The sequence below is a fragment of the Canis lupus genome, chromosome 5 (genome assembly GCF_003254725.2).
Source record: "Canis lupus dingo isolate Sandy chromosome 5, ASM325472v2, whole genome shotgun sequence".
Lineage (NCBI taxonomy): Eukaryota > Metazoa > Chordata > Mammalia > Carnivora > Canidae > Canis > Canis lupus.
In genome coordinates this window covers 11,298,296-11,314,658 of record NC_064247.1, presented here as the reverse complement: position 1 = coordinate 11,314,658, position 16,363 = coordinate 11,298,296, and the positions used below count along the sequence as shown (strand labels likewise).

At 46.3% G+C, this 16,363-nt stretch overlaps 2 protein-coding genes, 1 long non-coding RNA gene and 1 other non-coding gene across 11 annotated transcripts in view; 1 reads left to right on the top strand and 3 right to left on the bottom strand.

Annotated features, from left to right (window-relative positions):
- Nucleotides 1–5,051: 5,051 nt before the first annotated feature.
- Nucleotides 5,052–9,918, bottom strand: HSPA8 (heat shock protein family A (Hsp70) member 8). Of its 7 annotated transcripts, none has more exons than XM_049109850.1 (9): nucleotides 9,794–9,918; nucleotides 8,634–8,843; nucleotides 8,115–8,320; nucleotides 7,731–7,883; nucleotides 7,067–7,622; nucleotides 6,644–6,846; nucleotides 6,199–6,397; nucleotides 5,764–6,000; nucleotides 5,052–5,477 (listed from the first exon to the last, which is right to left on the bottom strand). In XM_049109850.1, exons 1-9 carry the CDS (start codon nucleotides 9,813–9,815, stop codon nucleotides 5,455–5,457), a joined length of 1,809 nt encoding a protein of 602 aa, XP_048965807.1. In that variant the 5' UTR covers nucleotides 9,816–9,918; the 3' UTR covers nucleotides 5,052–5,454. The 7 variants fall into 7 exon arrangements, with proteins under 7 accessions (XP_048965807.1, XP_048965808.1, XP_035572517.1 ...); XM_049109851.1 differs by having other exon boundaries at nucleotides 5,052–5,470; XM_035716624.2 differs by having other exon boundaries at nucleotides 5,768–6,000.
- On the bottom strand, nucleotides 6,916–7,003 carry LOC112671560 (small nucleolar RNA SNORD14). Its single transcript, XR_003143690.1, has one exon. It is a non-coding gene; the product is annotated as a small nucleolar RNA SNORD14 (small nucleolar RNA).
- Nucleotides 9,919–9,984: 66 nt separating the features above from the next.
- LOC112671159 (uncharacterized) lies at nucleotides 9,985–12,126 on the top strand. Of its 2 annotated transcripts, none has more exons than XR_003143432.3 (3): nucleotides 9,985–10,134; nucleotides 10,766–10,862; nucleotides 11,271–12,126. It is a non-coding gene; the product is annotated as an uncharacterized LOC112671159 (long non-coding RNA). The 2 variants fall into 2 exon arrangements; XR_007410613.1 differs by lacking the exon at nucleotides 9,985–10,134 and adding an exon at nucleotides 10,355–10,516.
- An 87-nt stretch (nucleotides 12,127–12,213) lies between these two features.
- Nucleotides 12,214–16,363, bottom strand: part of LOC112671158 (CXADR like membrane protein) — a 99,607-nt gene continuing 95,457 nt past the window's right edge. Inside the window, 2 exon segments of the mRNA XM_025465176.3 lie at nucleotides 12,214–15,156; nucleotides 15,159–15,406. Of these exon segments, the coding sequence (XP_025320961.1) occupies nucleotides 15,074–15,156; nucleotides 15,159–15,406 (331 nt within the window). The 3' untranslated portion in view covers nucleotides 12,214–15,073.

Sequence of the window (16,363 nt, the reverse complement as noted above, 5' to 3'; positions counted from 1 at the left end):
TCATCTCCAATAGAAGTGCAGACGTTTGAAAACAACCACAGCGTGGGTGGGGACAGGCTGGTCAAAGGATATACACTTTTGGCTGACAGGGTAAGTACGTTCTGGGGGATCTAAGGCACAGCATGGTGACTGTCGTCAACAATACAGTAGTATGGATATTCTTGAAAGTTGCTAAGACAGTAAATCTCAAGTGTTTTCACAAGGACATGGTAATTAATGTAAGGGCATGGAGGTGTTACCCTCCTGTGGTTACCACGCACACTACCAAAGTATCGGATCGACACGCTGTGCACCTTAACACTACGCAACAGTGTCTGTCAAGTATGCTGATAAGGCTAGGGGAAAAAAGGAAGGAAACAACCGAAGAGCCATGATTACTGGTTTCCTTGAAAGTAAGAATTTTATGTATTTCAAAAAAAAAAAAAAAAAAAGAATTTTATGTATTTCTATTGTTCCCCCCTCCTTCACCTACCCATTTGCCACTGGCGGGGGGGGGGGGGGGGGGGGGGGCGGGGGGAGCTCTCTCTCCCTCCTCCTCCCCATCCCCTGGGGAGGCCAGCCTCTTTTTTTTAAAGATTTTGAGAGAGAGCAAAAAGAGAGAGAGACACCATGAAGGGTGGGGGGCAAGTGGAAGGACAGAAGGAGAAGGGGAAGGAGACTCCCTGCTGAGTAAGGGGCCTGATGTGGGGCTCGATCCCAAGACCCTGGGATCATGACCTGAGCCAAAGGGAGATGCTTAATCGAGCCACCCAGGTGCCCTGCCTCTCCTTTTCGGGCTTAAAAAAATCATAAACTGCTTTATTGAGACATACCACATATATGCCTTTGGCTCAGGTCATGATCTCAGGGTCCTGGGATCCAGTTCCATGTCACTGGGCTCCCTGCTCAGTGGGGAGCCTGCTTCTTCTTCCTCTGCTGCTCCCCCTGCTTGTGCTCTCTTGCTTGCTCTCAGATGAAGAAACCCTTGTCTAATCCAAGTCAAGAAGATTTGCAGTCTTTTTTTTTTTTTTTTTTTTTTTTAAGATTTATTTACTTGAGAGAACACACAGAGGGAAAGGGAGAAACAGACTCCCCGATGAGCAGGGAGCCCAATGCGGGATCTGACCCTAGGACTCTTGAGATCATAACCTAAGCTGAAAGCAGATACTTAACCAACTGAGCCACCCAAGTGCCCCTGCAGCCTTTTTTCTTGGAGCTCTGGGGCTGGCTGCTTCCCTTGAGTGCCCTGAACCATGGCCTAGCTTCTTAGGAGAGGCCCCATTCCCAGCAGGCTAAGAGGTCTGGCTGTCCTCTCGTATTGCAAAGACTAGCTGCACTGGCTCTGCGGGTTCACCCCACTCACCCCATGTACTGGCCACATTTCAGAGGCAATCTAAAGACATCCGGAGTCCAATAGGCCAAAGGTTTTTGACAGTTGTTACTGTCAACTTTCATTTGGCTAGAGCTATTCCCAGCTTGATCATTCCCTCTTCTCATCCAGCTCTAATCTTGGCTCCCTAATTCTGCAAGGAGCAACTGTAGAAGAAAAAAAACCTATGGGGGCGGGGGCCTGAGCTCAGCCAGCCTCTCACCACCCCAAGAACCATGACTATGACCAAACCCTGATAAAGCCCAGAGAACATTCCACCACTGAACTCTCAGTGCTTAACTCCTTTTTATTCTTTCCCTTGACGAATAGAACGTGCCAGACACTGGAAATATAGGAGTGTGAATATTCTTACATTTTTGGGTTTGAGTTTGAGGGAGGAAAAATTTTAGCATCTCATGCAAATATGATTAGATCTCAGAAGCAGTTCAAAGGTGATAAGGGAAATAAAGCAGGGGCTTGAATGAGGAAAAGCGTGTCAGTAAAGACTACTCTACCCACTGAGATATACCTTTTCCCCCTTCCATGTTTCAAAGCTTTAAATCTCCCCACAACCCCCAAGGACCCTGAGTCTCTACTCAAAGCTGTAACCCCAACCAGGGCACTTGCTCAACTGTCAGCTGGGAATACTCTACCGGGAAACGGCATGTGAGAATATTCAGGACTGACTTCCCTCCTCAGCACTTGCTTTGCTTCTTGTAGACAATTTGTGAAACAAAAAAGCACAGACTTCAGTGGACAAGGTCCAGTAGCTTTCCTCAGCTATCCCTGGAGTGGTTTCCTATATAGCTACTGCCATCTAGTGGGAAAAGAGGTCCTTACGTCCACAAGCCGACCTCAAAAATGAAAACTCTCCACTTTTCTTTGTTCCACCAATCCCTCCACTCTACCTTACCAGAATCCAAAAGGCTGTTTTTCCTCTGAAGGTGGAGGATCTGGAAAATTAGAGGTACTCCACAGATACTGTTGGAACAAAGGACTGTTTGCAGCTATTACAGTTCCATTTCTTGGTATTACATTTTAAATAAACAGTAATACTGTTGGAAATAAAGGCACTGCTGTGGCTTTACAGGTAAAAACTACTCCCTTAGTAGTTTAACAAGTGCAACAATTACTGGTGACCAAAACTTAAGTTCTTGCTAAATATGGTTTAGCTGAAAACAGCACTAACTCTTGAAAAGCTGCTCATGGAGATGGAGTGGACTTTTTGCTCCCTTTCTCTGATCCAGTGGGGCCCTGTGCAAATTTAAGAGACAGCCGTCGAGCACAACATTGCTACTCAGAACCACAACCTCCTTAACACACTGGAACTAAAACTGCCTTTGCCACCTGTGTAGATTTATGCAGGTGTAACTGACCAGCCAACCATCCTTCTTGAACGTTGTTAAAAAAAAAAAAAGTGGAAGCCAAGCGTTCACTCTAAACTGAACAGTGATAAATACTGCTGTTGTCTTTTTCCACCTTCTCTCATGTTCTCAGTGTGCACCAACAACTTCCTATACTTCTCACCAAGGTCTTCCTGCAAACATGTCATTTTATACTTTGTAAAACCACTTTGTAGTTACCAATTTATCTTTTGTCAGAGGCCAGAACACGTTTCTACCAATTTTTTATCTTATCCTCATAAACCAGGCTTATCTCACAGCAAGAAAATTGAACACAAAATATACAACTTGATTGGACTCACTGAGCTCCTCAAACGACCAGATTGCTTAGACTGCCACTTGCAAAAGGCAAATCTCCATGTGTGAACACCTCAAGTATTGAAAAAGGTCACTCACCATTAACTCAAACGAGGAATTAGCAAAGGAGTAATATCAGGACCAAGTTACCAAGTACACAATTGCAGGTGCTGAGCAAGATTGCAAAACTCCTTTAAAGAAAATATTCCTTGCAGGAAGTTCCAGATGCTGTTTCGAGGAGCTTAACTCACACGATGAAGGAGCAAAAACCAACACAGGTTTTGGAGTTAAGCCTGCCAGAATTGGATTATCTAGATCCTCTCTCCTACTATGCAATCTGAGACCAATTCAACTTTGATCCTGTGTCCTCAGCTGTAAACACAACCTTCTCTGGATAACTAAGAAAATCTAGCAAATAGTTAAATTTCCATTTTCTTCCCAAAGCCCCATGATTTTCTAGTACACAGGCCCAGCTTCTCCCATATGCACTAAGGAAAACCACCATTTCTCAATTTCCAATTTGTTTCACTAAGATTCATGGACAGAACATTAACTTGAAATTGAATTGAACTTGAATGTTGAATTTCAACATTAACTTGAAATTCAAGTTGTGACTAAAACCTGTTAACTTTAAGAGGTCTTACGTGGTTTCACGATCACATTTGATCCCAATCCTGTTTCAGAGCACCAAGAGCACATTCTGAGCGAAGTCTCAAACCGTTTGCTCCAGATTCATAAGGAATGTATTAAAATACCTAAAACCCAGATCAGATCAACTAAGGGGTGGGGGGGAACCATGCAGTTTCTACATACAAGCCATGGGCCTTTCCCCATGGAAAGCATTACTTTCAAATTTCAAATGACCCTTAGAAAAAAATCATGTATGGCACCATCAATCTCTGCAGACTCCAAGCATTACACGGATACAGTACTAAATCATTAATCAATGTAGTATCAACCACAGGAAAATGATCTCTATGAAAGGTCTTAGACCTTGCCTAATGCTCTTAAGTATTGAATTATTCTACAAAACCCGGGTATATGTGTACAATATTAGGTCACTGAGGGACCAAGCTTTCTGAGACCAGTTAAGGTTGCAAGTAGATCAAAGCTGGGCTCCTCTGCTGGGAGCATTCTTAACACTTAGTGGAGTCCTAATTGACCACCAGGTGGCAGATGTGTAGCACCCCCAGATGTCAGATTTATCACCCTTAACCTGTTTTTTTGGTTCAGGTTTTAAGGACTGAGGCCTATCAGAACAAAGTGACATAGGCACAAAGGACTTCCAGGACTCCAAGGCGGAGTACTTTCAGCCTGTAGCTAACCAACCATTATTTACTAAGAAACCTAAATTCAACCCCTTTCCTAAACATCGCAAAGAACCAAGCCACGTAATCTTTAAACGAGCCAACGATGTAGTTTTCCTTTATAAACCCTTTACCTAAAGGCAAACCGGTAACCTGTCAAATACAACTGTACTAACATCAGCTCAGCCCATGGTTCAGGGTTAGCCTGGCGGTTTTAAGACATGAATGCACAATTAGCTGCTCTAGGCCTTTCCTTTCCAGTTGATTCTATGGTAAACTCCAGAGTTCTATGGGTTAGCACCCAGCTCAAACAAGTCGAAAGGAAATAAAGGATATGCTACAGGGGTTTAACTTTATTTATTCCTACATGACCAACTACTTCCCTTTTAGGTATCTATTATTCAAATTTTCCATTCCCAAACTACTTTCTTCATGCCAGATGAAGCAGAAGTTGGATTCTTCCCTTTTTTCTTCCCCATCAACTTCAAGAGCACCGAGAGTGCCTAGATCTGCAGCTAGCTTCAATTTATCATAGCAACCATAAGCCTAGCTAATGGCAAACCCAAACTACAATTTTATCGATTTGGAACTAAACCTGAGCCACTTGACAACCCAGTTTCACCACTAGGCCAAATATCCAGCCCTCCCAAAAACCAAATGCTACCGGTTGCCCTTGTATACATGGAGTCAGACAACTTTATGGTGCCAATTTTAAATACAGTTTTATTTAAGACATTGCATTTTCCACTTAACAATACAGTGCTTATAAAGTGCAATGTTTATTTCCTTTCCCTGTGCACATATTCCATATTCAAGTATCAAGAATGCCCAGTATATTTACTATAGCAGCTTCGACTTTAAAACTGCCATGGAATTTGCTACAAATTTGGGTCCTTCAAATGTGTGGAACAATGCTAGACCTGTCATCAGGTTGGCTTAATCAACCTCTTCAATGGTAGGCCCAGAGGAGGCACCACCAGAGGGAGGAGCTCCACCACCAGGAAAGCCTCCAGGCATTCCTCCTGGCATGCCTCCTGCACTCTGGTATAGCTTCGTAATGATGGGATTGCAGACTTTCTCCAGCTCTTTCTGCTGGTGTTCAAATTCTTCCTTCTCTGCAGTCTAAAAAAAAAAAAAAGACATACTATAAATTCCTCAAGAAACTTCATGCCTGGTATAATCTGACAGTAACACTAAACAAAAACCTATCCCTATATTCAAGTCTTGGTCACCCATGAAATGTTGGGTCACTCAGACATCCAAGGAAGGAAGCTAGTTGCCAACACGTGGAATTCTGGTGGAAACCGCGAATGTTTGGACCATTCATCATCGTGACCTGTATTTTTAGAAACCCATCTAATCTTTTCCTGCTGAAGCCCTATACCCACCACTATTCAGTAGGAATCACAAACCTGGTTCTTATCGAGCCAGTTGATGATTTCATTGCACTTGTCAAGAATCTTCTGTTTGTCTTCATCATTGATTTTGCCCTGAAGTTTTTCATCTTCAACAGTTGCTTTCATGTTGAAAGCATAAGACTCAAGTGAATTCTTGGAAGACACCTTGTCTCTCTGCTTCTCATCTTCGGCTTTGTACTTCTCAGCTTCCTGGACCATGCGCTCAATGTCCTCCTTGCTCAAGCGGCCTGTGAAGTTTAGACACGACCTTAAAATGTGAACCTTCTAGTTACCCTATAACATTTATAACCCATGAAAGAAAGCTTCTAGGATAAATGCCTTCGGGAGGGCTTTGGGAAGTCAAAGGTTTTGGAAATACTATCCTTAATGACCCACACCATCTTGTAGAACATAAAATAACACTCAAACCTGTGTTTAACACTTACCCTTGTCATTAGTGATGGTAATCTTATTCTCTTTTCCTGTGCTCTTATCCACAGCAGACACATTGAGGATACCATTTGCATCAATATCAAAAGTGACTTCAATCTGAGGAACGCCACGAGGAGCAGGAGGTATGCCTGTGAGTTCAAACTTGCCAAGTAGGTTGTTATCCTTGGTCATAGCACGCTCACCTTCATAGACCTTGGTAGGAAAACAAATCATTAAGAAGCCGCAAAAGTTTAGCAGTTTGTAGATTTCTGCATAAAGTCCATTATTAGGAGGAAAGACTGATCGCTCAGACATCCAAGGAAGAAGTTGGCCAACACAAAATCTTCTGGTGGAAACTACGAATGGTTTAGGTCAAATCATCACAGCGGGACAAGTCTTTCCAAAGCTACATAGAACCCCTAAGTATAGCCAAATCAGTACCAACAGTATAATCCATACCTGAATAAGCACACCAGGCTGGTTGTCAGAGTAGGTAGTAAAGGTTTGTGTCTGTTTTGTAGGAATGGTAGTATTGCGCTTGATGAGCACAGTCATGACTCCTCCAGCAGTTTCAATACCAAGAGAAAGTGGGGTGACATCCAATAGCAGCAAATCTTGAACATTTTCAGATTTGTCACCAGAAAGAATGGCTGCCTGGACAGCTGGTGGAATAGAAACAGTGTTAAAAAAAACAATCCCAACCACCCTGTTAACTCCCTAACAAAGGTCAATCGCTCAGACATCCAAGGAAGTTGGACCATCATTAGCTAAGCTTTTGGTGGAAACTACGAATGTTTAAAGAATCAATCATCATAGCGAAGCAGCCTAGGGCTTAACAAGTCCACTGGTTACAACTGTTTAAAGGTTGAGGAAATAATTTACCTGCACCATAAGCAACAGCCTCATCAGGGTTGATGCTCTTATTCAGTTCCTTTCCATTGAAGAAATCTTGCAGAAGTTTCTGAATCTTGGGGATACGGGTAGAACCACCCACCAGGACAATGTCATGGATCTGAGACTTGTCCAGCTTGGCATCTCGAAGAGCTTTCTCTACAGGGTCCAGGGTGCCACGGAAGAGGTCAGCATTTAATTCTTCAAACCGGGCACGAGTAATAGAGGTATAGAAGTCGATTCCTTCATACAGAGAATCAATCTCAATACTGGCCTGGGTGCTGGAAGAAAGTGTACGCTTAGCCCGTTCACATGCAGTACGGAGACGGCGGACAGCCCTCTTGTTTTCGCTGATGTCCTTCTTGTGTTTGCGCTTGAATTCTGCAATAAAATGGTTGACCATTCTGTTGTCAAAGTCTTCTCCACCTAAGTGAGTGTCTCCAGCTGTGGACTTGACCTCAAAGATCCCATCTTCAATAGTAAGGATGGACACATCAAAAGTGCCACCTCCTAAATCAAAGATCAACACGTTCCTTTCAGCTCCAACCTACAATTAGAATATGAGACAGTTACTCATTACGCACACCTCCTCCTAGGTCTCTGATCTATATATAATATAGTAAGGTGAGTCCTATTCTTCACACGTGGTACATACCTTCTTGTCTAAGCCATAAGCAATAGCAGCAGCAGTTGGCTCATTGATAATTCGAAGTACATTAAGACCGGCAATAGTTCCAGCATCTTTGGTAGCCTGACGCTGAGAGTCATTGAAGTATGCAGGTACCGTGACAACTGCATTGGTAACAGTCTAAGAAGACCAAAAAATGGCTGTAAATCATCTGTAAAATTGTCCGCAGTCACATGGCCATCGTCTACTTTTGTGTGCTCTCAAAATATCAAAAAGCGTGTTTTAAACGTTTAACTTATTAGTTGTGGCCACTAGATGTTCCACAGCACTAAAAATCCCATGCATTCATCAGGGAATCTGGTGCATGTTTCAACCTCCAACTACCTCCCTGTAGGGATGCACACTACTTACCTTCCCAAGGTAGGCCTCTGCAATTTCCTTCATCTTCGTCAGGACCATAGAGGACACCTCCTCTGGATAGAAACTTTTGGTCTCCCCCTTGTACTCTACTTGGACTTTAGGCCTGCCAGCATCATTCACCACCATGAAAGGCCAATGCTTCATATCAGATTGGACGACAGCATCATCAAATCTACGTCCAATCAGCCGCTTGGCATCTGTAAAAGGTCACCGAATGGAAAAGTTTTGTTACACTACTATCTACCGAGGAAGAACCTAGTCCGCCATCACTCAAACGCCACGAGGACTAGTAACCAAATTACTTTCTAGTAAACGGACTCCTCCTCTGACAGTTATCCAAACTATTTCTTAAAATACCTCAAACTTTTGCAGAACGTTATGTAATCACCACTGCAACAGATTTTACGATTCTTTTCCAGGCTTTCACGGCTGCCTCACACTCCATAAACTTCTGACTTCCACCACCCGCAACCTACACTCCACGCCAGAAGATCTAAGCCAACGGCTTACCGAAAACCGTGTTGGTGGGGTTCATCGCAACTTGATTCTTCGCAGCATCACCGATCAATCGTTCGGTGTCCGTGAAGGCGACATAACTTGGGGTGGTTCGGTTTCCCTGATCATTGGCAATTATTTCCACTTTCCCGTGCTGGAAGACACCCACGCAGGAGTAGGTGGTGCCAAGATCGATCCCGACTGCAGGTCCCTTAGACATAATTGCTAGGATAAAAAAAGAAAGCGAGCCCCTGGTTTGAGAACGGGATTGAACGCCTCGGAACGCTTCCTGCGACAACTAAGCCACCACCGGGCACGAGCCCGCTTCCCCCGCCCCGAATCGCCGCCCATGTGGGAGAACCCCGCGGGACGCCGGGGCCGGCAGCGCTGCAGCCGGGGTTGCCGTGCCAACGGCGGCGGGGCCGGCCCACACCGGAAGGTGCACCTGCCCCGAGAGTCTGCGACAGTTCCGAGCACGTGGTGTCGGGCCCTGGAGCGCCGCTTCCCCCCGTCGCCGTGACCCGCGCTCCCGGAGACCACACAATGCGGCCCGGGGTACGTGCTCCGGCCGCCCCCCCCCCGCCCCGCTCCCGGCGCTGGCCGCACGCCAATGGCGGCTCGCTCCTCACAGGACCTGGAACTTCCGCGCCCCGAGGGCGGAAGCGGCCCGGACGCCACCCGGCCGCCGCCGGCCCCCGAGGCTGCAGCCCACGCCCCGCGGGGAAGGGCGCGCCCCAGCCCGGCAGGAAGGCGAGCGGCGGCTCCGGACCCCCCCCCCCCGCCCCAGGACCTGCACACGAAGGCTCGGGGCCCCCCGGGCGCCGCCCACCCGGCCCGGCCGCCGCCGCCCGCACGCCCCTGAGGGGCCGCCACAAGGACCCCGGCACGCCCGGGCCTTACCTTCTGTGTGGGCCGGGCTCGGCTCGCGGAGACAACAGCCGTCTGCAGATCTGGCGCCGCGTTCAATGAGACCGGTTTCCGCCCGCCACCCTGTCTCTTATACCCTGCCTCAGAACCTTCCAGAAGGGGTCCACCCCTGCCGGCTGCCCATCACGGCGGCGTCGGCCAATGGGCGCGCGGCCACCTCGGCGAGCCCCAATGACGACGCCGGCTCCCGCTCCGGGCCTCGCCCCCTCCCGCCCCCATCCCACCCCCCCTCGCGATGACGCACTCACCGCAGCGTTCTGGAACTTTCATTCTCGCCCCCGCGCTCCGAACGGCCCCGGGGAAAGGGAGGGTGGAGCCGAGAGAGCCCGCGCGCGGGAGTCCTCAGTCACCTCAGGCGGAGGGGGGGCGGGGGGGGGCGGAGGCCGCGTCCGCTTCTGCGCAGGCGCCGTCGCAAGCGCGCGCGGGAGGGGCCGGAAGGAGGAGGAGGGAGAGGGGCGGGCAGCGTGAGAGCCAGCCAATGGCAACGGCCCTGGCCGCCAGCGGGCTCGGACGCGGACCCGGGGGCAGGGCGGACCCGGCGGCCCGGGAGGGAAGGCGGAAGTGGAGCGAGGGCAAAATGGCCGCGAAGGTTGTGCGCCCCTCCCCCCCTCGGCGTCGCCCGGGGTCCCCGAGGCCCTCGCGGGGCCCACGTTCCCGCGTCGCCTGCCTGGTGCTTCGGGCCGGGTGTGCGCGCTGGGGCTGGGGGGCGGGAGCGGGAGCGGGGGCGGGGCGGGTGAGCCAGGCCGGCGCCCGGAATCCTCAGGCTGCGGGGCCCGGGCCCGCGCCCTGCCCCTCCCCCCGCCCGCCGCCCGCCGCCCGGCCCCCACCCCTACTCCTCAGGTGTCTGTGGAAGGAAAGAAAGGCCCGCGGCTTGCTTCCGCCGAGGAGAACCAGGCATGAGCGGCCTGGGCGCCGGCGGCCCCGTGCCCTTCACCTGGGGCTTCCCAGGCGCCCTTATTTTCAGGGACCAGGTGTGTGGTTCTCTGCCCTTCCTGGATTTCTAAAAAAGCCCGCGGAGCAACCGCCCAGGGGCGTCCTGGAACAGGCTTAACCGAGTGCGCGAGACGGTGGTGCTGATAACGGAGCCGCGCGGCCTGGGGGCCCCAGTTCCTTGAACTGCCTTCCAGGGGTGTTCTCTCCAACAGGCCCGGCCGCTGGTACTCTTATTTAATGGATAAATGGGCGGATGAAAAGATTATTATTTTTTTTTTTTTCTAAAGACCACCTAACCGTGCTGTGGCTGTAATCAGAAAAGCCCTGCAGACGGTGCCTCCACAAAGCCTGTCAGAAGAGGACACCTTGTCCTTGTCCAAGACAGTAAGGCCTAAACACAGATTCAAACATGTGAAGGAAGGGTGGGTTTTTGTTGTTTTTTTCATGTTTTGCCTTTGCATTTTCCGGGGGTGGGGGGGTGGGGGAGGGCAGCGTTGGCTTGAGCACGTGGTGGCATGTGCTTGAATTTTGCCCCACTTCCCAAGAAATTGTTTTTAGGGTGCTTTTACAACATATAGAGTTCTTTCATTCGTTAATATATAACCACCGGAGCAGTTTTCTGGGGTATATATCGTATATTCCTGTATTAGAAGGAAAATGAGGTCCAGAGACGCTATCTGTAGGATTTACAGTTGGCTGAGCTAGAATGGAACCTAGCGCATTTGATTCCAGAATCCTTGGTCTGTTTTTTTTTTTGTTGCCCTATAGTGCAGTTTTTTTTTTTTTTTCTAGAAACACATGTAACTCCCAACTCGGAGGAGGAAGATGTGTGCCGTGGGAGGCTCCTTTCCAATTTGGTATCTACATCTTCCTTTTCCCACTCAGCCTATCAAACACAATCTCTGAACTATATCCTACATTTTGCAGCTTGTGACCTCTGGACTGCCTAACCTCGTTTTAACTATTGAGCCACCCGACCATGGAAGAAGGTCCCAAATCCAGTGCCTTGGAGTATCCCACCTAAAGTCACTGATGAAAGAAAGTAGATAACCTGTGTGTGCGGTCACTCACAGCACGTTGTAGAACTTGGACTGTGCACTCATTAAATAGAATGATTCAGAGTGTATGTATATAAAGTTTATGACCAATGTCCCGTCTCCACCTGTTTACAAGCTTTCAGACACATTCAGGATCGAAAGATTAAAGTTTGGGGGCATAGGGACTGCAGAGTCTGAGGCATGGGGTTTCTGGCTGGGGAGTGGGGTCGTGAACGTACTGGAGTCCCTGTCACATATCCAAGCACTAAGGGTTCTAAGGGCTTTGCATGTATTACCTCATTTAATTTTGTGAAGTTTTTTTTTTTTTTTTCAGATTCATTTGAATCTCTCGGTGCTTACTCCTTTTGAGATTTGTTTGAATCCTTTAGTGTGTAGTTTTGTCGGCACCTCACCTTGGCATAAAATATTTGCATTGTGAATATTAGTTATTTTGATAAGGTCCTTAAAGGCAGCATCTCTGTCATAACTTGGTATTCTCCCGTACTACTAAGCATCTCACTTTGTTAGGAAACAGTACTTTAAAAAAAAAAAAAGGAAACAGTACTTTGGTGTATTTGTGACTGAAATCAATAAATAATAGATGATATTCAGACTGAGTTCTGTTCTTCTTTTGGCAGCAAGCTAATGAACACATTTCCAGTGCAGGTTATATGACCTTCAGCTTCTCCTACAGTATATCACCTTTACTTATTTATTTTTTAATTGCTGATACAGATACATCTGTAATAAATATTTGGTTTCTGTGATCAAATACAGTCTCAATTACAAGGCAACTTAGAAGTTAAAATATAAACAGATTAACACCAGAAATTAAGCAAAATTGTGTGTTTTTGCAAAAGCAATTCTGAAATTATTTTTATACAGTGTAACAACAAGGGCATCCACTTCATTGTTTCACAAATTTAAGTTTGGTTTATATATTTTACTGAAATGGTTGTTCTCCGAACATTCACATCCTTCTGTTGGAATCTTCACACTAAAAATGTTTTTCTTTCTACTTTTTAGTTATCTTTTTTGTTTCATATTAACGGATCAGATTTATTTGACTTAAAGTTAATGGAATATGGTTTGAAACCAGTAGTGTCTCAAAACTTTATCTTAAGCCCAGAGCTTGCCGTATCTAAACCCAAAAACCTGACTCCAAGAAAAGTGCACTATCATTGCTTAAACTTGAGCACCTTATCTCTCAGAAGTTTCAATTCCTTAGAATTTCTCAGATTTTAGGTAGTTATCAGTCTTGTGAATTTTTTTGTAGATTGCCAGTGTGAATAGATTTCCAAAATCTGGCTATTCAACGGGTATTTTAGTCTTTTAGTAACTAACATGTTTAAATAACCTCAATCTTCATATCATGCAAAGGGGACTGATTCCTGCCTGCAAAGACATATGCAGGAAACCTTAGGTTCAAAGGTAGTAAGTAACGATTAGAGCAAATTGCTTGTGATGATAGAGCTGCAGCCTCCATAGTGACTTGTTTGGCTCAGGTGCTATAGGAATGAGAATCCTCAGAATTACATAGCAGAGGTGATAGGTTACCACATTACCAGAAGAATAAAAAAGTATAGAGCATGGAAGGGGTTTTATCTTACAATGAGGCAGTGTTAGTATTAAGCATTCCACATATACCAGCCTTCTTAAATTAATAGACATTCTTTACATTACTTCCTCAATGTCTCTTATCTCCCAGCTTTTTTTTTTTTAAGAGGAAGACAAACCTCAAATTACAATTTTCACCCAAGCATAAACCCCCTCATTTCTTAAAGAACCTTAGAAAAAAATGTATTTGCACTATATGAGGGCTGTGGTAGAAGAATTAAATGTAGAAAGGAAAAACCAGAAAAATGGGGCCAAATCCCAGATCTGCCTTTTCAAGCATCTGATTCCCATTTTAGAAACAATGCTTTCATCTCCAGATTCAGCATGACTTTTTCTTTCCTCTGACTTGCTGCCCTTTTAATCATAAATATTTTGCACTACCAATGGAGATCTGTTGACATTTGCCCTGAGGTCCTTGCAGGGCTTTTTCAGGTCTATCATTCTTGCCATTGGATGCATTTGACTCACAGGATAGTCAACACTATTAAAAAGGCAAGTTCTCGTATTGGAGGCTGCTGCTTGCTTTTTATTTCTCACACACCTTTCTTCCATGAATCAACTCTTAATGATGGTTATTGTGGTGAATCATTTCTGTTCATTGTTTCCAAGATGCTGACAGTTCAAATGTTAGCAGTCACTAATCCGGCCCTGTCCTGCCACCCACGAGTTATCCTCACCATCCCTTCCCTAAATATAATTCCCTTTCCTTCCAAACCTGGACTTCCTCAGAGGCTAAGCTGGGAAATTACTGAATTTATTTCAGCCTCTCAGGAGGGAATGATTATGACGTCCTTGTAATGCCATTAGGAAACGCTGGCAATCCCTGATCTTTTTGATAATTTAAGCCCTAGAATTATCAAAAGTCCCAGGTTCACATCTTTCTCCTAAAATGAAAGAAATGGAGGACGCTCCAGGTTTGGTGTAATAAACTTCCTTATATTAAGAGATAACTGATCTAAGCTCCCTTTATAGTTTAGTCAGTCTTAGAATTCTGATTTTATAGGTTCTCAGAAGAGAACGCAATGATATATCAATGATCTTTTAGCATCTCTGAAAGATCTCTCTCTCTCTCTCTCTCTCTCGAAAAAGCTTCTAAGAACATTGTCAAATGACACATAGTGAACGTTGTGCTCCAGAGATATCCAGCAGGGAAGTCCTCAGAGACATCTGATTTGAGGGTTACTCCACAATTGGTCCAGTATGGATTTCTGGTATCTGTCAGTGACCCTCCAAATGAGCATCATTAAGATGGAAAGTTTTTCACAGGCCCCTGTCACACATTTTGAATTCCTTTCTTAGTTCTCTTATGGTTCTCTATAAGTGGGAGGTTAGGAGTGGATAGAGGGGGGAGAAACTCAAATTATTCTTCACCTCCTACTAGTTCAACTTATAAAATCAATATCCAAACCTTATGGTAAATGAAGTCAGAAGAAACATATTTCCTTTTTTGAAATTTCTCAGAAGCAATATGCCCAGTACGTGGTGCAGGTAGGTGAAATATAAGGCTGTGGGTTCCACTTGACTGAATAAGCACAATAATCCAGTAGGTTTGCAGAAATGCATAGAAAATTTATGAACAACATTTCATTTCTTCTTGACAATGGTGAGTCGAAGTATTGATACAAAACATCTCAGGTGAGAAGTTTTAAGTGTGTGCAGTTCCCCTTTCCCCAACCTTTTCCACCACAGGTCCTGGTCAACAAATACACAGATTAGGACCCCTGCTTTCCCCACTCTGGTCTCAAGGCACCATGAGATGCCTTTCTGGAGATGATCAGCTTACATCTTTTTCTTGTTTGGTGCCATATAAAGAAAGTGTTCATTTGAATTGGGTCCATGCAATGCTCACTGCTACTTAAATGGCCTGTCATCTGGTTCGAGGGGGTTTGTGTGGCTGGTGACTGAGCTTCAATGACTAGAAGAGTCCTAAGATCCTGACTCCTAGGAAAGCATGGGAGTCAAGTCCACTCTAATTCGGATGGTTTGGAAGGCTCTGGTCTGGCTGGGGATCATGCTGGGTGCGGCTCTGCTTTGGTCAGGGTAGCATGGTGGACTTTCTTTGGTTCAGAACCTCTGCCCTCTGGCCCCACTAGGCTGTATGCATGGGTGGCCAGCCCTGGCTGGGGCGCTGCTTCAGTTGACAGTGTCCGCTGGCTGCGTGAGGCACTATTAGCTGTGGAGCGAGTGGAGGAAGAACCAGAGCGTGAGCTCCGAGATCCTGAGGAAGAGGAACTAGGTTTCACGAGACGGGCTTTTGGGGCTTCCGCATCTTCCCTGAAGAGAAAAAACAGCAAAGGTAAACTTCAATACAGGCAAGACCAAGATAGCTTCCACTATGGTTGCTTCCTTCTGAGGTTTTCCAATAAACTCCTCAAGCTGTAAACTTCACATGATCCCACTGAGGGGCAGCCCTTTAGGGGAACGGGGACTTCCCTGGTCCCTGAGACTGTATCAGGTTGGTTTGGGCAAATGGATGTTTTGTTAGACCCGAAGTCAACTCTATTACTCTGGGAAAGCAGGCACTAACCATTGAGATTGATTTGGGGTCTGTCTACATAAACCTTTTTTTTTTTTTTTTCAAGTAGGCTCCACACCCAGCATGGAGCCCACCACCCAGCATGGAGCAGGGCTTGAACTCATGACCCTGAGATCAAGACCTGAGCTGAGATCAAGAGTAAACGACTGAGCCCACCCAGGCATCCCTAAGTAAAGCCTTTCATGGCCCATTCTTCACCTCATGGCCCTTTGTAAGTGGAAGTGAATCAGAAGTAACAAAGTTGATCTTTTTTTCTTTTTCTTTTTTTAAAGATTTTATTTATTCATGAGAGACAGAGAGAGAGAGGCAGAGACACAGGCAGAGGGAGAAGCAGGCTCCATGCAGGCAGGCTCCATGCAGGACTCGATCTCGGGACTCCAGGATCATGCCCTGGGCCCAAGGCAGGCGCTAAACCGCTGAGCCACCCAGGGATCCCCCAACGTTGATCTTTTAATTCTCAGTTGAGGACAGTTTCACAATAAAGGCAAGGTAAACCTGACCTGTCCCTAGGCTGGAACTCCTTACCTAACCAGAGTAATCCTTTGAACAGATTCATAGTTAAGAGAAAATGGGAGGGGTGCCTGGATGGCTCAGGTCCTGATATCAGGGTCCTGGGATTGAGCCCTGAATTAGGCTTCCCACTGAGTGGGGAGTCTGCTTATCCCTCTGCTTCTTCCCACCAGGCTCCTGCTGTG